Raw genomic sequence first — 21,008 nt, forward strand, 5'->3', positions numbered from 1 at the left:
ATGGAAGCTAACTTGCTAACACAACTGATAAATGAGGCAACAAGGGATAGCTTTCTACTAGACCTGCTGTTTGTAAACAGGGAAGGACTACTAGGAGGTGTAAAGGTTGGTGGCCATCTTGGACAAAGTGACCAACAGATGGTGAAGTTTTCAATTCTTAGTGTAGTTAGGAGGGGAGTCAATAGAACTACATCCTGGGATTTCTGGAGGGCAGACTTTGACTTGTTTAGGAGACTGATTGATGACAATGCTTGGGAGGTAGACCTGAAGGACAGAGTCCAGGAAGGCTGAACATTCCTCAAGAAGGAAATCAAGACCAGGAACAAACTATCCCCATGCACTGAAGAATGAGCAGGTGGGGCAGAAGACTAGCCTGGCTAAGTAGAGAGCTTTGGAAGGTCTACTGGCTATGGAAGAAGGGGCAGGCAACTCAGGAAGAGTACAAGGCTCTTGCATGGATATATAGGGAGAAAATCAGAATGACCAAAGTTCAATTAGAACTCAATCTGGCCAGTGTCATGAAAGATAATAGAAAATGCTTTTGTAAGTATGGTAACAGTAAAAGAAGAGCTAGGGAGAATATCCAAGTAAGACTGAATTGTCATAGTAGTTAACTAATGACTTCCTGTGATTAACTGAAAGTGGAGAATTTCCATCTGCCTTGGCTCTTCTGGGAAAAAAAATAAACTTAAAAAAATCAAAGTAGCTGCATGAACACTTTCTTATGCTACCACAATAGTGTTTAACTTTTTGCCAGAATGAGAGAGTCGTTTGTTGTCAAGAGTCAGCAGTGTATACAAGAAACCAACCACTTCTCTTCGGGGTGAGCTCCGGGCTCTTTGAGTTTGCTTTCACACTGAAATCTGAGGAATGTTAATGAGAAAAATGATCCATCTTTCCCTGTCAGACAAGACAGGACCACTTGTAGTCTTTGAATCTTGAAAAGGGAACTTGTTATTTTCATGGTCATGCTGAATGAGCTCAGTGTTTCTTGTAGTTTCTACACTTGGTTTAGACCTACTTATTTACAGGTGAGCAGCCACAGCTGTATTCTGTGTTTGCTTGAGAAATGTGGGCATGTATACATTTTAAATATCTGCCTATCTCTCAAATGACTTTGTAATTACTTTATTGAAATGTATGTACATTTTAATTGTTCATTACTGCTTTTAAAGGTACAAAATAAAAGCTCCTGTACACCAGTTAGTGAACTTAATTCCATGTCCTCCAAACTTAACTTTTTTCTACAGTTAGGCTAAATGGTGCAGGGAACCTATGTATGTGATTTTAGCTGGCTATGTAAATCCCCTAGTGAGCCACAGTAATACGAAAGGCACACTTGAAAGCCAGATGCAATGAAAATTTAAATGTACTGAGTTCATAGCATGTGACAGTTTAATCATTATTTAGGCTTTAGAAATGTCACAGCATAATTACTTTCAGAATGAGTACAAACACTTCGATGAACAAAAACTGCTTTCTTGCTGCAACTTTTGCCCCTCCTGGGAGAGTTATGCTGTTGTACTTTTCTGAACTTAATCATATTGCTTTATTACAGGCAAATTGTCAGTGAAAATTCAAAATCCAAAAGATTAGAATAAAGCCTATAGATGTGTTTTTAACACTAAAACTGTGGGGGTTTTTATGCTCTTTTGAAAAATCTGTGAGAATATTTGTTTCATGAAAGAACAACCTTTGCAACAAAAACAGTTAAATGGAAGATGCTTAGTAAACCTTATTTGCAGAGTTAGGGAATAAAAACAGGTTGGATTTACAAACACCCATGGAGGATTAAATTCAGCTCTCCTATGCACGTGATACATTTTTAGTAGCCTAACATCATACATGGGGCCCTGCCTTCTGCACTAGTAAGGACAATACAAGGACCGGAACTTGCTTTCCAAATTTGTCCAATACCTGCAGTAATTCTGATGAATGCAGTTGCCTTTGCAGTAAATACTGCTGAGATGTAAAATGGTGTCATAATCCCAGTCTACAATGAAATGCAGACACTTCCACTTTGCATAGCCTGCTACAGTTTGTTTATAATGTGCATGGTTCAGGTTGGGTTTTGGAAAATACCATTCGTAGTGGTTCTGCCATTTCTCAGAAACAGGCTAGGGAAAAAAATACTCTCCATGTAAATTTGAGGGTGGGTTGTTCAGATGTTTTCTAAGAGGAAGTCTTTGTGGAGCAGCTGTACATCCTTGTAGCAAAGACATAAAGGCCATAAAATTTGGCCTTTGTATCAGAAATGTACTGGGAGTTCTTTCTCATAAAATGCATTGGAATTTTGCCACTGTGAGTCTTTTTTAAGCTGAACTTCTCACATGTTCTGTAGAAGCACAATCAATGTGATCATTTCACATCCCTTAAGGTTGCTGTCACCTTCTGTGTTCTCATGAGCTTGTTAGTGCTACCCAGATTAACTGATTATGCCATGAAACCACAGAATATGCTATAGATTATTGTTCTGTTGAAGGTAGAATTATTTGTAACTCATGCAGTGGTCAAGGTGTAATCCTTTTCTCTCTTCCTGTGTCTCATTTGCTGGGCCTAGATACCATGGAAGAGTGAGCTAGTTTGTTAAAAATTAGAAGAGACTAAAATCAGTGAAGGGAAGGATTAATGATGGGTATTCTTTAATGTAGCTTTTCATGTATGGCGACAGAATGAGTTCATCATTAAAAGCTGTTGTGGGAGGTCATGTCTAAACCACATGGCAGTGCAGTGTAGGAAGAGCCTTTCCATCTCTGGTATATGCTCTTGGAATAAAAACTGGGGAATTTGCTGTGGGTACATGATATGCTTTATCACTTGTATGTGAATCCACTGAATATGAGAACATGTTTTAGTTTCACAAGACAACTAAATAACTGTCATAGAAATAAATGTCACTGTTCACACTCCTAACATGCCCGTCAGTTTAGCAACCCCAGTTCAAGCTCACTGCTTGCACTCTGCTCTCCTGCCACATAGTGCTGTGATGGGGAACATAAGAAAGGCTGACAACACAGTCATCAAAGAGTCTCTGAGATCAGGGTAAGTCCTACATGATGAGAGGAGCTATTAATATTTTAAAGGCTGCCATCCATCCCTGCAGGCACCAAAGTATTGCATCACCAAGTGTACAGGACAGAGTGGCAGTAATCAATGGATCTAATGTGCTGGGGGCCCAGGAAGGGATGAGTTAGCATTTGTGATGCAGTACAACTGGATATAATTAAGCAAAATAAACAAGGCTCATTCTTATTAAAAAAAACAAACCCAAAACCTCATCAAATGTCCTGAGCTGAAAACCATGACTTCTTTATCATATAGTATGTTTGGCTTAGGATTTCTTCACCTGGCAAAACCATCCATTTGTTTTGCAAAGCAAGCAATGTAGTCTGTATTGAACACAGTAATAATTATGAGTGATAAAGAAATAATTCAATATATGTGATTTTTATTACTGAAAATTGAAACTGTGAAAAGCTGAAGTCACATACAACTGACAATTTGGAGGCTCGCTCACCAAATACAGGTATACTCTTTCACTGAGTCTTTCTGACTGCTTTGAAATCCTGTTCCTGCAGGGCCCAGCCTCCTCTCCCAGAGCACACTCCAGCTCAATTCCAAACCTGAAGGGTCCTTCCAGTACTCAGCCAGCTACCACAGCAACCAGACCCTTGCCCTGGGTGAAGCAGCATCTGCCCAGCTCCCAGCCCGCAGTGGTCAGGCCAGAGGTGCCATCCCGAGCTACAGCCAGGTATGTGTCCTAAGCTGCCTGAATCTCTCACACCTGAAATCATGTTGGATAGCTCTCAGGAACCAAAGCTGTTTGGTTCCCACTGGCACATGAATGTCTGCCTTTACTTTCTGTCTTGTTCAAAATATCTGAAGCAGGGTGGAGTTACCACCTTGATTTTTTTAAATCTAAAGTGGGTTGACTTGCGTAGTAAGAAAACAATCCTGAATGAAAAGGCAATGTACAAGCCAGTTTTACTTACTCACTTGTATGCATATTTTGGTGAGAGCATGTTTAGGTATTTAAGTTTGAAAATTTCTCTGATTGTACTGATTAGGAGTCCTAACTAAGGTCTAGGATCTCTCTACGTTGGTATCATATTACTGAAAACAGAAAACAAATCCAGGCTGTCACCAGATGCGAAACCTGGTAGGGATACCATGCATTGCCTGGCACTGTGGCCTAATCCCAAGGGTAAGAATCATGTTTTGGCCATTTTTTCCCCACATTGTGTAAAAAAAAAAAATATCAGACAGCCACCTGTACCTTTCAAAGATTTAAAAAGATTGTTTCAGATACTCATGAAAACTCCATAAAATCTCATCTAAACAATTCATCCCAGCTCTGACACATATCCCTCTCAACTTCTGTGCTTTTCACTGCAACATCAAAGCCTCTCACTGGGAATTTAAGCATCAGTTTAGACAAAAATTTCTAGAAGCATTCAAGCTTCTGTACATAAACAAAGTCTGGCTGGGTTTTGTTGGTCAGCTCAGGTTATTTTCCCTGTTTAGATGTTAACCGCCCCAGCAAAGAAGACCATCTCAGTGTGACACTGGAACACTTTATAATTCAGGATTCTGTAGAAGTGAGTAGTATTTGAATTTCAAAGCCTTAAATTGCTAAGTGATTTCAAGTATTATATAGTCATTGCACAGCTTGTGGGATACCAAGATATACAATATTCTATTCTCTCAATTTGCTCAGAAAAACTCCCTATCCTCTTAGACTGAAATTTCATTTCAAATCGGATAGGTACTTTGTTTTTCTTCTATAAGGGGTTTAAAATGAGCCTGCGCAGTGCTATGGCCTCATGGTTTTTCTGTGTTTACCAAAGAGGACCTCCCTGATGTTCTTAGGAATTGGAGCCAGCAGGAGAGCAGGATTCCAGCTAGAAAGAAAAAGGAGGCTATAATATCCAGTTGTAACCTAGGCAGATGTCATCAGGAGTTGTGCTTTCTGAAAAGCATCCTACCTGAAAGGGTGTGATGCATTCTTCAAGGAGGCTAGAAAAAGTAAGACAATGGAAAAGGAATGGGTTATCAGAGCAACAGAAACACAAATGAAAAAACCAGAGGGGAAGAATACAGAGTCTAAACAACCCAGCAAAACAAAAGGCAGGAAGGGAAAGTCTGTATTTGTCTAGGGGTTAGAAATAGTGATATTCTTAATACAAACTTCATTGTGCTCATTAACAGAAAAAGGATGAATTTATGGAGAGGAAAAATAATGTTCTGTATTTCTTCATTGAAAATATGCTGAATAGCAATTGCTTAGATCTGAAAAGCTCTCCTGAACCATCTACTTCACAGAAGTGGTATGAGAGGGCAGAAGACAGGATTTCTTCCTGTGTTCCTCCAGATTGTATGGTAGATGCAGGAAAATACCTCACAGAACATAATAATCTTTTATACCATCATCTTGCAAAGGATGCATGAAAATTAAGATAGATCTTGAAAACAATATAAACCATGAATTAATAACATTAAAAGCATGTAAAGGAGATTTTAAAAGAGGTAGACAACCTAAGGAAGAGTCAGAAGTTAAAATTAAGTTCTAAACATGACCATTGCTGATCCCACAATTAGGGAAAAAAAAAAGCCAATCCTTGGAACTGTTTTGTATCCCTATTATAATTAAAACAAGCCTCAGGAGTCAAAACTGCTCAGATTGTGATCATTTCCTTGGGTATTTGTGTGCAAGGAATATAGCTGTCTCTGAACATGAATGATAGCCCAAATGCATAGGAAAAAAACATGTAAATTGTCCCAAGGCCAGCTGTGGCAGCAAAAACAATTCCTGAAAATGGTGCTGTATAAAAGAGAGAAACTAATTAGTCTTGGGACTTCCTGTATAGTGCTGTAAAGTGCAGTCTAACATTTTTGTCAGTTTGGAGGACTTCATTATAGATCACAGAGTTTTTCCATAGTATTAAGTACTTTAGAACACAAAACTTGTATTTTCTGAATGCTACTGGAATAGGATTTCTCAGCAACAACTGCTCCTCTGGCAGGGAATTACTATTTCCCATCTGAAAACAGCTTTTCAGACTTGATGCCCAGATCCTGATAGATGCTGTATTAATCGGTTCAGGTTGTTTGTCAAGAGTCAGTTGTTTCTCTTAATACAAAATGCAGCAGATTTTGCAGTTGTTCAAAAGTGAATCTTCTATTTGGACAATGTAATTTTTTACCAACTTACTGATTTTGTTTATTGTTATCTTGTGAATGGCTAGCTATATTGTAGAAATTGTAGGAATACGAAGCACAGCATGTACTACAAATAGTGGTTTTCCATGTGGTCTGCCATATATTTGCAAAGGAAATGAAACTACTTTACATTTCTGGATGAGGACTTCTTTAGCTTCTGGTGATGCTGAGGTCTTTTCAGAGGCTGAGGCAGCAAGAGGTAAATCCCCTACTGCATATTATCCTATGCTTCTGAAGCTTCTGGCCTGAACAAGTTGACACAGAATTTGGAAACCCTTAAAAATAAAAAATAAAAGGAAAACAGAGATTATAATAATAATAAACTAATTTTATAACTTGTCTCCTGTCTCCTATAAACAAGTTGTATGTTTGTCTTGCATCAGACCACCACACTGTACTAGACCTACTTAGAATATTGGCAGATTAGTACAAGACTGCATTCAGTTGTCAAGCACAATCTATATATTGGTCTTTTCCAGGTAGACTCATGGCTCTTCCCACCATCAGTCATTTATGCCATAAGGTAAAATGTTGCTTCATAATCCAGTCAGACAAAACCTAAAATATGGACTTCAGTTCTGTTAGGATGTGGCAGACAATGACATGTTTAAAACTGGATTCAAAAGATGAACAGGGGATTGTTTTTTTCTATCATTAAAGGAAACAGATGCAATCTTAAGAGAGGTTATTCTTACTATGACACTATGAACAATTCACCAGTGTAATTTATGATCCACATAATGCTTGTTTTATCCTGCAATAGGTAATGATTGCAGCTTTCACTGCTGCTTTAAAACCAGAGATTAACCATCTCTGCACACTCTGAAAGGATCTCACACAGTTCTGTTTGTGAATGTAGAAGAGTATGATGGTATTATCTACCTTCATCTATACATATGACCCTTGAGATTAGGGTAAGATAGGCTGACAAGTTTTCCCAATAGTGTTGGGGTATATTTTGCAAACACAGTATAGCCATGACCTTTGTGACAAAATGAGGAGAAAGAGATGGAACAGGCCACATTTGAAGGATCCAGAGATATACTCTGGCATCTATTATCATATAAGTGCATTTGAATGTAGGTAACATCTTTTTTAGTTAGGTCAGGAACTTAGAAACAACAGCAAAGCATTCTTGCAGAAGAATTCTCAGGTGCTGCACAAGGGGTGAAATCTGCATCGTGAAGAATAGAGAATGTTAAGCATTCCCCATGTTCTCTTCTCTTCTCCCCTTTGTAGAAGAATGTTGACAGAGGCATTAGACCACATCAGAATGGTACCTTGAGTGAAGGCACATGGAAGTTTCTTTGGGCAAATAGGAAAAAAAAAATAGCCCTCAATAGACTGGAAAGTCTTTCGGTCACTGAAAGAGCACATAGCATCACTGAGATTGTGAAGTGGAAACGGACCTTTAAAAGACCACCTATGTCTCTCAAAAACCCTAGTAAGGATGATCAAGTTTGCTGCCTAAAGATAGCAACACCCACCAATATTCAAGAAGCCAATGCAGCCTGGAGGCATGTCTCCCACACAGCATGAGCATCCAGTGGGAAAATCCTACCTAAAATCAAGAGAAAGGGTCTTCTCATGGACGAGAGTATACTGCATATTCATCAGATATGACCTTGTTTGAAATTTCAAGGGTAAAACAATCCTTGAAAGTTTCAGAGCACAAAATGAGCTGAAAAATGGTGCTGACATTTAATGCTAAACTCAAAATGTTTGTGAATACAAATTCATCTAGGCCTAAGATGAGCATGCAGATGTAACATAACATTTTATTCTAGTATCCATCAGAGAAGTCTAGAGGACATGGAATGCACATTGTCATCTCTTAAAGGCAACTGGTACTATAATTACCATTTCCCAGCATTTTCATGGAAATTGTATCATTATCTCATTCCCAAGAAACTACTACGAAGCCTTTTCTGTTCTTAATTCTGTTTCTAAGACTTAGGTGTTTGCATTAACACCTGTGAATTAGGAAGCATAAATACAGAAAATGTAACAGGCTTTGGTTTTGTGTTTTGGCACACCTCAGAACAAAAGAGTGTGAAGGGATTTTAGATGACAAATAGATCTCCTGCATCTGCTAACATATTCATAATAGTCATCTTGTTCTCTGAGACTTTCACTGTGCAGGTTTTTGCTCCCTCTGGGATCAATCTCCAAGAATCAACATGTTGTTTCACTGTATAGCAGCTGACCCTAAAGTTTTGTTTAAGATGTCCAGCAATCTAGGATTACGTAATTTCTTATCCATGAAAAAAATCAGCAGAATGAGTAGTCCAGCATAGTTACTTGCCCCTTTCAATTCTACTTCATAAACCAGAAATGTTGTATTACAGTTTTTCCTCTAATCTTTTTTTTGCTTACAAGTTCTGATTTCAATGTTAAATTTGAATTGTTAAACAAAAAACTCAAAAAAAAAAACCCCAAACCAAACCAACAAAAAGTCCCCACCAACCAACCAACCAACCCACCTAAACCAAACAAACAATGAAACCGACGGAGATGTCCTGAAATTTAGTGCATTAAATGCAGGTATTATGGCAGGCAAACAAGCTAGTCTAGTATAACCTAACTGGACACCCTCAGTGATTTTCTGTACAGAGCTCTGCAGATCTCCTTTTGTCCATATCAGTAGAGAATGATCATTCTAATAGTTTACTTGAAGCCATGCTTTAGTTAGTCATGAGGTGTTGGGTGATTGGTTAGCCTTGATGATCTCTGAGGTCTTTTCCAACCTTATTGATTCCATGATTTACATTTTCATAGATGTAACAGTGTTCTTATGTTTTTTCATACAGTTCTACTGTTAAAAAGGATAAATCAGAATCTATATATGAGCAAATCACGCTCCTTTGCTTTGGGATACCAGAAAAATTACATCTCTGACTCTCAGATAGTTACAGGGCTGTAGTAATAAAGCCTTTGAATTTTGTTCACATCTGTGAAATAGATTGATACAGGACAACATGGCAAGCAAATCTGCTCTCTACTTATTAGTTCAACCATTATCAGGTTCACAACAATAACGGACGAAGCGAAAAACACCACTGCATTTCATTCCTCTCTATGAAGTATTATGTCACGTTGCAGTATGAACAGTGACATATCTGTATGGTTGTCTTAAGCAACAGACAAGGAGAAACACAGGGAGAAACCAAAACATTTTGGCTCTGGAAACACGAGCGGAGAACGTGACTGTACACTTGACCCTTTGAAAAACCGTAAGAACCTCACAGTAAATGTAAGATATGTCTGAGATTACTCACATCCTAGAAAATACTGAATGCTAATGTTTTCACTGCAATCTGTTCCTCCAAAAGTTCTCTCCTTCACACAGAGCAAATGCTTAGCTTTTTAGGAAGTGCTATACTCTGCATTTTAAATTAAGCATTTAATTCTTATGTCCTGCCACTACACCTTCTTCCCTATTCTAAACAATTGTGAAGTGGGATTTCCCCCCATTTTTGTATTAGTACTTGCAGAATGCCTGCAGCTTTACAGAGATTTGTCAGAAATACGGGATAATATTGGTTTACTTGAAATTAATTACTCTAAATCCTTGACATATCAAGCAGCGTAAAAGTAGATTAGAGAAAGAAATTTTGTATACATGATGAGAGTGCTTGCCTAAAATCCTTATGATCAATGACAAACTAAGTTACCATTGCATTAGCAGTGTGCTGCAGAAAACACTGGCAACGTTGCAGAAGACTGTATTTTGGAACAGTGTTAAATATGAAATATATTTATGTTAAATACAAAATTTATTATTATTATTATTATTATTATTATTATTATTATTATTATTATTATTATTATTATTATTATTATTATTATTATGCCACTTAACAGTCCAACAAGTAAAATTTATTAAAAAATACCAATTGATAATGTAGCTGGTTCAAACCACCTTTCATCACGTGCAAAAGCTGCTCTGACAATGTTGTCTTAAATCTTGCCAGTACATTTTTGTTGTATTAAAGCCGTTACCATACAGTTTAAACCTGGAAAACGAAAACTGCACTCCTGTCATACACATTATTGGACAGGCATTGCAGTTGCACACTAGCCCTTCTTTCCAGTTTAAAGCAGAGGTGGTAAGCTCTAAGCTTCTAAAAGTTCATTGATGCTCCCAGAGTTTGCTTACCTAGTTTTTGTTAGGAGTCTTTCAAGTGAACAACTTAAGCTTGTTGGCCATTTATGTAAATTTCAAGGTTCCAACTTGATGTTGTTTGTAACTTGCAGCCACAATCAGAACAGTCCAACTCAACAGCAAGGCTACTTGCATCCATGATCCCCTTGCTCACCATACAGAACACCTGGAGGGAACCATTCACATTACATTTATTTATAAGGCCATTGCTCTTTGGAGTGTAAAAGACAATGAGTTTTGGGTCTGGTAGTGCTCCCCTGAGATGCCTGAACACTGAGTGCTGGTAGCTTCTTCCACGCTGCTAACAACTGGGAGCAAAGCATCAGGAGCAGCTTCTCTGAAGCTTTGCTTCTTGTCAGCATCTAGAACAAATGCATATTCTTCCCCCAGATGCAAAAAAAAACCCCAGACATTTAGGTTGAGGGGCAGGGCTTCCAAGGGAAAAAAAAAAAGACAGAAAAATTGCCAGTGAGCATACCTAGGAAGAAGTACACACATCTGGCAGTTATTCTTTGCTTCAATTAGTTGTCCTTTATTGGACATCCTAGTAGAAAGAGAACAAGTTTCACATCAGGGACATGGTGCTTTTGTTTACGTGTTTGGTGTTTTTTTCCCCCTGTAGGATGCTACTAAAAAAACACAAGTTGCTATTTTAAATATGAAACAACGCTGCTGTCAACATTCACCACACTTCTTTGAACTGACTCACAAAGCTCATTATTCACATTTTAAAAGCTTTTCTAAGGAAATCAGTACCCGAGAGGTGTGTGTGTTTGGGCGAAGCACACTGGTCAGACTGATTCAGACTGCACTGTCAACTCCCGGGATCTGGAGCGCTTTCTGAGACTTCACAGCAAATCATCTATACAACCCTAAAAAACCCGAGTATCTGAAACAAGAATTAGTGTGTCTGCCAACAGAGCTCTCAGCTCTCTATGGGGTGCAGTGGTTTGAGGATTTTAATGTTACCATTTCACAGATGAGCCTGAGGTCCCCGATCATAAAGGGACAGCCGCCTTTGGTAAGAGCGAGCTCCATCCTTCAGTGCTCCTGACGCGGCTCAGGCACGTACCTGAAATTTTTAACAGGCAGAAACTGCCAACGATTTTCGCTCGCCCCCTCCCGCTTACCCCAATAACCAGGCTGGTGTCACCGAGGCCGGCGGCGTTCACTCCAGCCCGGCGCAGATTCCCCGCGGGATGCGGCCGGGGCGGGGGCGGGGGCGGGCTCGGCCCCGGCGCGGCGCGAGCCCCCAGCTCTGCTCCCCTCGGCTCTGCTCCGTCGGGCGGCGGCAGCCTGAGGCCAGCGCCGTAGTTCTGCCGCCGGGGGGACAGGTCGCGCCCTGTCGGGCCCCTGGCATCAGAAGTGGCAGCCGCGGGCAGTCTTAGTCCGGTGCGGTGCGTCGCCTTGTGCGGGCATCAGTTACCTATCTATGATGAAATCCACCCGTTTAACACCCCTTAGGTGGCTTCACTTGCTCTCTTTTAATGTATGACGAATAAAAGTTTGGGTGGAGGGGATGGCTCGGCCCGATCTAGGCCTGGTTGTGCGGGTAGGTGCGAGAGCGTATACAGCCGAGTGCCGATTTCGGCGTCCGTTTTTACCCCAAAGGCTGGGGTTGCTTTAGCAGATTAACGACTCCTGTAATCCCCAGGCGCCGGGCGCCGGCCCGGTGTAAGGTCAAAGAGGGCCCTGCGTGCGGCTGTGGGGGGGTCACCCAACCCTTTTGCCCCGCCCCGAGCAGGATCGGGGAGCGGGGAGCCGGGCGCCGCCGCCCCCGCTGACGCCTCTGCCTTTCCTTCCTGCAGCAGGGCCCGGGGAGCCGCGGCGCCCACCCGGGCGGCCCGGAGCCGCCGCCGCCGCCCGCCGCCCCGCAGCCGCGGGAGCCCTTCGCGCCCAGCCACGGCAGCGCCTTCCACCTGCCCGAGCCCCAGCACACCGCCGCGCTCTACTACGCCAGCTCCACGCTGCCGGCGCAGCGGGTGAGCTCCCCGTTGCCCGCACAGCCCGGCGGCTCCCCCACCAAGCTGCCGCGGGCCGGCTCCGCCGCCGAGGGCGCCGCCTACGCCACCGCGCAGCGCCTCTCCTCCCCGAAGCAGTCCCCCAGCCGCCTGGCCAAGTCCTACAGCACCAGCTCGCCCATCAACATCGTCGTCTCCTCGGCGGGACTGTCGCCGTCCCCCATCCGAGTGACCTCCCCGCCCACCGTCCAGTCTAACATTTCCTCCTCTCCTATCCACCAGTTAAGCTCCACCATCGGCACTTACGCCACCCTGTCGCCTACCAAGCGGCTGGTTCACGCTGCCGATCAGTACAGCAAGCACTCCCAGGAGCTGTACGCCACCGCCACCCTGCAGAGACCCGGCTCCCTTGCAGGTAAATCGCAGCCGATAGTCTGGGTCCGCGGCTGCGGGGGGTGGGGGGTGGTGTGGTGAGAAGGATTGATGCGCGTCCGCGGGAGGGAGCGGGGGTTGGGGGGCGAGGTAGGGGGAAATGCCGCCTCGCCGGCACCGGGGCGGGGTGACACTGCCGAAGAGAGAGAGGAGTGGGGTGGATTTGACACAAAACCGGTTAGGGGAAATTGTGGCTTCGATTCCGGCAGCGCCAAGTGGGGAGAAGCACTCCGCTGCCTGCCTGCTTCTTGAAGAAAGTACCTTCCTTCTCCCGCCTCATCCGATCTCCCGGTGCCGGGAAGGTGTGCTTGGTGTCAGGAGGGTGCGGGGCTTGCAGCGCTGGGCGCCGAGCTGCTCCCTGCTCTTTCCCACGGTGCGGGTAGGGAGTGTGTTACTATGGTGAATCCCTTCTCTGCCGCGATCAAAAACTGAGCATTTTGCAGAGAGTCGCTCTTTCCCGGATTTACAAGAGGGTATGGGGTATTTGACAAGTTTGGGGCTACTCAGCAGGATCTCCCAGTGTACCAGCCTGTGCCAAATAATAGGCAGCGGTTATTTGGCACTGAGTGCCCTTCAGGGAATAGGTTGTTATAGCTAATTTAATATCTCTGTAACCACAGATTTTGATCTGCTTCTAGAAGTGAGGCACTGGTGCACTGTTCTCTTAGCTAAACTGAGCATCCTTCAGGGGTGGGTTTTTTTGTGTTCTCAAAATTTCCAGTTTCATTGCTATAGTAACAGCTGCTATGCTCATATGTTCTCTTGTGTGACATAAATAGATTTGAAGATAAATAGGATACATAAAGAGGTTTGGCTCTGTGTATCAGGCAGGTACACAAGTTTTATCCTAGAGTTAAAAGCTCACCTGCCTTTCTTCTCTCACCCATCACCTTTCCCCCACTCCAACAGTTGTTGACATCCTGTACAGTTCCAGTAGGTCTAAACATACAGATTAAATTAACTGATAATAACATACTGTACTAGTTTGTCTTCTTGTAAGAACTGTTTGATGGGGTTTTTTTCCTATTTAAAGAGTGGAGGTTTAAAGACTTCTGTTTATGTAACACTATTTTTGAAGTTCAAAATGTGTAAAGGCATGACATCACTGACTGATGCCAAAAGTGAATTCTCACAACACTTACATTACTCATGTTGTCAAATAGTCTCAAATTACAAAGTGGTTTATTTAGCAACTCTATTTGTATAACTTCTCCCCAGCATTGTTTGCCACAGTTTTTGTGAAGTGGAAATGTATAATAGCCACAGACTTCATATTTTAGGGAGTTTGGCAGCTTTGTCCTATAGCAAGGTTTGTTTGAGTCTACACAGGTATGGAGGGAACTCTCAGCACCAAAGGAACAGGGGATGATTCAATTTAAAACATACCTATTTCTGGGTATGAACTGCCAATGTTCCCTTGATTTTTCTTTATCTTTGTTATGTGATGGAAGTCTTTGCTTCAGGAAGTTTAAAACAGGCTCAGTTCCTATTTTTTTTAATGTACTTTTAGCATTGGAATTTGTATTGGTTTGTTCTTTGAAGAGGACATCTTTTATAGCATTACTGCATTAAACCAGTGATGATAGCTAAGTCAAAGCTTGTTTTGTAGGACTTAAGGTCCATTATGACTCTGAAGTCCTACAGTGTCAGGGAAGCTGTTCCTTCCATGCTAGACCCAGGTTGCAACATGGATTTAGACTTTTTGGGGCTTTTTGACCAATAGCAGTTGTGCAGGCATTCCGAATGGGTATATGTCTTTGATTTGAGTAAAAGTTATGAATCTGGTATTCATTTTCTTGGATTATTTATAAATAGAAGCTTTTGATGGGACTTCCTCTGCATCTTGCATAACATAGGTACTTACATCCCTGCCTGTTTTTAGGACCCACTGCAAAGAGTTGCTTGTCACTGATTTATGGCTTGGGTGAAAGAAAAGTGCATAGGTGCATGAATGCATTTAGGAAGTGGCTAGTGGATTTTAGTGTGGGAGGGGGAATAGTCATCATTTGTAAAAACTGGTAGAGCAAGTGTTGTGTTAATCAGAACAAATGAAATGGTCTTCTGAGTTATTATGGGTATTTGCTTTTAAGATATGCAAAAAAACCAAAAAAGACTTAGGTGTCTTATTTTATAACAAATGGCGAATCTGTAACTTGAAGTAGTATTAGGTGACAGACATGCAGAGATAATGTTGCTACTTAAAGAAAAAAAACAGAAACCAAAGTGGAAGCAACAGTATGTTAGTAAATAACTTTTTTTTTCCCTCCAGGGTGGTGACATGCCTTTCAAGTAGTCCTTGAAAGGAGCTTTATCACATGACCCATTCTTTTGCTAAAGTTTTCTGTTGTGTGCTTCCACCCCTTATTTGCCATTACCATTTTGTAGTTGTTCCTCTGGGCCTCCTGCCATCCCCGAGTTACACATTTGCTCGCAGTGTTAATTGCCTGACTAATCTTCTACACTTTCACTGGATTCACTGAAGTCAGTGCACTACAAAGGCTTAAAACCAACATGTGCTTTAGCCCCAATCAGATGTTATGAACACTGCTAAGGCAATCTTTGGTTTTTTTGCCTGTAAGCATTTTTGCTCAGAACAGGATTAGTATTTGAACTATAAGTACATCATATTGCAAGAGTTTTCCATTCATTGTGTTAGAAATCATAGCCACTAAGAAGGAGAGAAAGCAATTGTGTGTTGAAAAGTAAGTGTTCAGTAAATGAGGATTTTGCTTCTTGTTCACAGCATCCGAAGATGGGTTGTTGTTTTGTTTCTGTTTTTGTTTGAGAGAGAGAGGAGGAGGAGGCGGAGTGGAGAATGGTTGTCACATTGCACTGATTGATAGTGTGCCTACTGTGAATAATGTGAAGTTGCATTGGTGTGGATGTGTCATCATGGGCATGATGCTACTCAGTAATTTTTTTTAATCTCCATGAGGAAAAAATAAGTATTTGTAGTAATTACTAGGGATGCAAATAATGCATGTGTTTTAAGATATCATGCAAAAAAATTAAAGGAATACTACCAGGTCTGAACAACCCACATGGTACCAGTACCAGCATTAGATGTTTAAAAGAAAAAAAACCTTCAGATGCAGTCAGTTTTTTAACAGATTGTAATTGAGAACAACATTGTGTACATCACAGACGTAGAGTCTTGAAAGCTGAACCTGTGTGAGGTTTGATATTGAGGAGATGTCATTATTTATACTAATTCCCTACAAACTCGATTATGAAACAACGTGAAATTACAAAACCAGCAATTCTTAGACTGCAGCCTGAATTTAAAAATAAGACGTGCAACAGCATGCAATGACTCAGTTTTAACCAAGTAACCTTAGAAACGTCTTCAGAAATGCTTTTTAGTCTAGTTATACTTGAACTGTTACCAGTGCCAAGCATGTACATGTATGGCTATGTGTGTACATGTATAGATAGTGATTCCTGTAAGCATACACTTGCAGTTTTTATTCTTAGTCTAGCTGCCTCATTCCTATGATCTGCAATTACAGTTTTGGAAGAAATTTTTTGCTGCTCCAAAGTGCATTTGACTGTTCAAGCAGCAATCTGAATCCAGAAAGCACAGTTTGTAAATACCTTCTTGCAGCTTCCACACCTGGACTGAGCTGAAGAGTGCTGCTGGGATCCAAACTCACCAAAGCAGCCCATTTTGCCAGGAAGGAGGAGTGTCTAGGAGAGCAAGCAGCAGAAACATGGCAAAAGCTTTTCAGGTTGTTGCAGATGTGGCCACTCTTCATAGCCCTCAGAAGAATCTCCTGCTGGCTAGAATCAAATAGATGATACCGAAGGAGTAGTGAGTTTGTTTAGGAGCAAAGGGAGAGGAGGCTGCCAATGGATGTGTTTGAGGTAGTTTGTGCCTCAGGTTCTGTGGTGGGGGAACAACCCTGATGTTGTGGAGCCACTCCTGCCTCTTGATCCAGGCTTAGGGAAAATAATGGACATGTAAGTCTAGGACAGGTAATTTTTTGCGTTACCTTAAACTTACAACAAACTTAGCAAAACAAAGGTGAATACATTTGAAGGCTGCTTCATGCCCCAGCAGCTGTGCTAAAAGGTTAGGTTTAAGAAAGGAGTGTTGGTGTGAGCCACGTCGTATAACATTAGGTGGATAGAATATTATGCACTTATTCTTCATGTAGTGGTGACAGGTTCTGCTGAAACAAGAGATGCAGTATTTCAGACTTCTGAAAGTGCTCAGCCTTGTGTCTTCAATAAAAATTAAAATTAAAAAATAAAATTAAAGAGAAAAAGAACCTGTCTTTTCTGAGGTAGGATTGCTTGTATGCATGTGTAACACTAATAGTAAAGTGGCACTAAAAGAAAAGTCCGCCCCCATGCAAGTGTTTGAAAGGTACATAGATGTGCTACTAAGGGATGTGGTTTAGGACCAGACTTGATAATTAGATAATGGTTAGACTCAGTGATCTTAGAGATCTTTTCCAACCACAATTACTCTGATTCTATGATTCGTACTTGTGAGCATACATGCATCCACTCCTTTGATTCATATGTCTGCTGTGGTGGGTTTGGCCCTGGCTGGGGGCCAGATGCCCACCAAAGCAGCTCAATCTAAGACCTTCTTAGATGGATAGAGGAGAGAGAAGTGTAACAAGAGGCCCATGGGTCAAGATTGAAGCAGCTTAATAAGGCAGAAGTGAAAACAAAGGCTGTGCGCAGAAGCAGTAGATGTTATTCTCTACTTCCCATCAGCAGACAGTGTCCAGTCACTCCTCGGGAAGTAGGGCATCAATGCACATAGCGGTTGCCCTGGTGGATTTATGCTGTTAATGAATGCCACCACACTTACTTCTTTGCTTTAGCTTTTATATCTGAGCTGATGTCTTATGGTATGAAATACCTCTTTGGACAGTTTGGGTCAGCTGGCCCAGCCATGTCTCCTCCCAAGAACTTGCCCACCCCTCAGCCCACTGTTGCAGGGAGAACGTTGGAAAAGCACAGCCTTGGTCCTCTGCAGTAGCCAAAATACTGGTGTGTTATGGACACCCTTTCCAACTACCCCTGCAAAATACAGCACTACAAAAGATGCTATGGGTTGAGCTAAGTCCATCTCAGCCAAACCAAATATGCTGTGCATAGGGGACAAATAACTCTTAGCAGAGTTAGATAGAATTAAAATAAATGTGAGGTATAACAAGCTAAAGTAAGCCTCTCTGTGGGTTTTAAATTGTATGCAAGTAAAATACTCTTTTCAGACTGCATCACCCCCAAATTCCCACCAGCTTTTGCAAACGCGGACGAGTTCACCGCATGTATCATTATTCAGCTTTTGGGCAGGCGCATAAGGGAGGTACAAGCATAGTATTAACCCACAGCCAAGGTGGATCTAAGCTCTGTGCCTTAAAATCCCCACATGAGACACAGGGCCAAACTAATAAAACAGTCAAGGTGTAATGTGCAGTTGTACTTCTTTGGACAGATAATTAAGAAAAATACTTGGATATTCAGCTTTAAGGTATGCTGTGAGACTTGGGCTGTTGATATGATTTATCATAACAAAAAGGACAGTCAGGTGTTCAACCATTTCTTTTTCCTTTTGTTTTTGCAGAATCCTGTGAGTGTGTATATATATATTTAATAGGGGAAGCAAAATGGTTTCGTTACTTTTAACCAAAGCAGTTTTCTATAGATTTAATTAGCTAGAAAGTTCCTGTAAGTGCTCTCAGAGCCGTTACGTATGGGAACATTGTTAATACGTTTTGTTCTGGGACAGACAGTGCAGTCCTAGGGTTTTTTAAACAAATTTTGGTTATCCTTCTACTCTTTTCTGAGTCTCTTTCTTTCAGACACCAAAAAGACACAAAGAATTTTGAGGCATCCAGTAGTATTTCAGCATCTTGGCGTTTAGTATCTTTCTGGTGCGAAGTTATTTGTTTCTGCATTGTAACCTGGAGGTTGAAAGTGCTGATGTTGGTCTTGGAGCTGATACAAATACAAGGCTGAGCATTCCCTTTTCTTTGCTGCTAGTTCTGCTTCTACCTCTTCCTTCAGCAAAATGACATTACTAATTGTTACAACTGAAGCATTTACAGTAGTGCACAGTTCCAACAGGGACAAGGTATCCACAGTGGACAATGTCCAGCAATAAAGCTGAAGGAGTAAGATTAAGTCATTTTTAAATATTATTGCCATGACTTTTATTCCTGCGTCTTTCAAATCTAGATTACACAAAATGAATTTGCTTGTAGGAGAGGGGTAATTGAGACGGGACAGATACAGAAATCTTATGTGTGCAAAGATATCTTTGAGCTATAGAGTGTGAGCTTTGACTTTCTGTGTGAGCAAATGCTACACATATGTCTAAACTTGGGTTCTGTTCTCATACTGACATTAATGTTTCTCTTTCCTTCCTGTTCTTGATACAGGAAAGAATTTGACTGATTCTCCCAGTGGTCTTTCAGAGGGGTGTGAAATAAATAATATTGCAGAATAACAGTCTCTTAGGCATAGAAAACTAGTCTGCAGCATTGCTGAAAATGTAATGAACTGCTATGAAGCTGCAAGTATTTTAACTGAATGACTCTGGGGAGCTGAGTGGCAGTAGCTGTTTCTGGGCTTTTGGGTGAATGTAGCATCAAATGTGCTTCTGCTGAGTACTGAAGCTTTTGTTGCTGCTTGTAACCTCACAACCTGGCATGCAGTTTCTGGCCTCTGCTCCAGCAATGTACCTAAGAAAGCCAGGGTTCAAATGGAAGCCTACAAGTCACTGGAAGGAATTTCTTAAACTTCAGAGTGAAATTTTAAAAGTCCATGCCTGTACGCCTGAAAAGTAGCATGAAGAAGGAGCTGAAGTCAGGTGAAAGCTAGCACAGAAGAGTTGGTGTCTGTAGCAGGAAATGGCTAGTCTCAGGAGCTGGAATTCCTCTGTCAGTTCTTCTTGACTGCATAAATCTGATAAAAAAGTTGAAGAGCAGGGCTTTGGGAAGCTAAGTTTTTTGAACTTTTGTTCAGAGCAATAGACATAGAGTAGCCAGTGTTGTCACTCCAGTTCATACAGTCATGCCTTGCTTTGCTGATTTGCAGTATTTTTAGTATGTGAGATTACAGGGTGAGTCTGGGACCTTATGAACTTCATAGACCCAGACTTTGGGTCTTGAGGGCATGCTAGTGAGGCTATCTTGTCTGTGCTGGTTACCATCCCTTTTGTTCTCAGATCTGAATGGTATCCTCATGTACATATTTTCCTCTTTAGCTGCCAGGAGCATGATGCTGTGTCCTCCCAAACATCTCTGGCCATGAACTCAATTAGCAGAAGGGAGCCCTGGGACAGGGAAGAAGAATGGAGTGTATGGGATAGGGAGTATTAGTGTTAAGCAAGGGGAAGGTTCTCTTCAACTCAGATTTCTGACACTTGAGCTTTTGTGGCTTTAGTGAAAATATTTTCTTGTGTTGTGCAATCTAAACTGGTATGTCTGCCTTGCTTGTCCACTGGCCAAAGGCTGTAGCTTCCTCAGAGTCTGAAACCCCATTGCAAGGCCTTATCCAATAGCCGGGAAATGTTTGTCACTGAAGTCTCAATATGCAGTGACAGAAATCTTTAATCCCTCATGGTCAGGTGTTTAAGAGAAGTGAGAATGTGACTTTTGTTTTTTTCTATGATAGAAAACTTCATCCTCTTAAGTTGCTGTGCGCACAAAGGGCTTGCTGTAGCTGAAATCTCTAGTCCATACACAGCTCATCCGTAACAAACATTGGTTTGTTGGGATATCTAGTTGCTTTTTGCTTGTTGTGTGCACACAGCAACTTTAAAGCAGCGCAGCTGCCTCTGGTCAAAAGTAAAGTGATTAACTATGGCAGGAAGAAGATTGCAAACTAGGAAGCTGAGGAAGGCTCTGCTTTTCGCAAGCCAAAACTTGAGAGGGAAGGTGCACATGGCTGCCCATGCTGAGACGCAGAGTGCTCACAGGTGGAATATATTAGCCATCAGTGGTGACTGCCAGAAACTACATGAGACCAAATTTTGCTCCATGAGCAATCACAGGAGATAAATGAGGCAATTTTTCTGTAATTGCAAGGTCAAACTTGAAAATAACCTTGGTATGGACCCAGAAGAGACAGAATACCTTTTGGTTTTATGGAAGTGGTATTGTGGTGGTAATATGCTGAAATGAGAAGGACCAGTTGATGACTAATTTTACAGTTGTAAGGCATGACATAAGACGGGCCAGTTGGATGGCATAGATTTTTAGTAAGTA

General features: G+C 41.6%; 1 protein-coding gene and 1 long non-coding RNA gene across 10 annotated transcripts in view; one reads left to right on the forward strand and one right to left on the reverse strand.

Annotated features, from left to right (window-relative positions):
• CTNND2 (catenin delta 2) overlaps window positions 1-21,008 on the forward strand; it is a 587,661-nt gene that overhangs the window by 313,340 nt on the left and 253,313 nt on the right. For 8 of the 9 annotated variants that reach the window (XR_010990241.1, XM_068161999.1, XM_068162005.1 and 5 more), the window contains 2 exons: window positions 3,579-3,751; window positions 12,193-12,760. Coding sequence is in view for 8 of the 9 variants with exons in the window: in XM_068161999.1 (XP_068018100.1) it covers window positions 3,579-3,751; window positions 12,193-12,760 (741 nt within the window). In the remaining variant the exon portion in view is untranslated. The remainder of the gene's footprint in view (window positions 1-3,578; window positions 3,752-12,192; window positions 12,761-21,008) is intronic. The other variant, XM_068162006.1, reaches the window with a different exon arrangement.
• LOC137453066 (uncharacterized) lies at window positions 5,381-10,928 on the reverse strand. Its single transcript, XR_010990242.1, has 3 exons — window positions 10,863-10,928; window positions 10,379-10,550; window positions 5,381-6,494 (listed from the first exon to the last, which is right to left on the reverse strand). It is a non-coding gene; the product is annotated as an uncharacterized lncRNA (long non-coding RNA).

This window comes from Melanerpes formicivorus, unplaced genomic scaffold, assembly GCF_026170545.1.
Source record: "Melanerpes formicivorus ecotype bairdi unplaced genomic scaffold, bMelFor1.0.p_v2 SCAF_61, whole genome shotgun sequence".
NCBI lineage: Eukaryota > Metazoa > Chordata > Aves > Piciformes > Picidae > Melanerpes > Melanerpes formicivorus.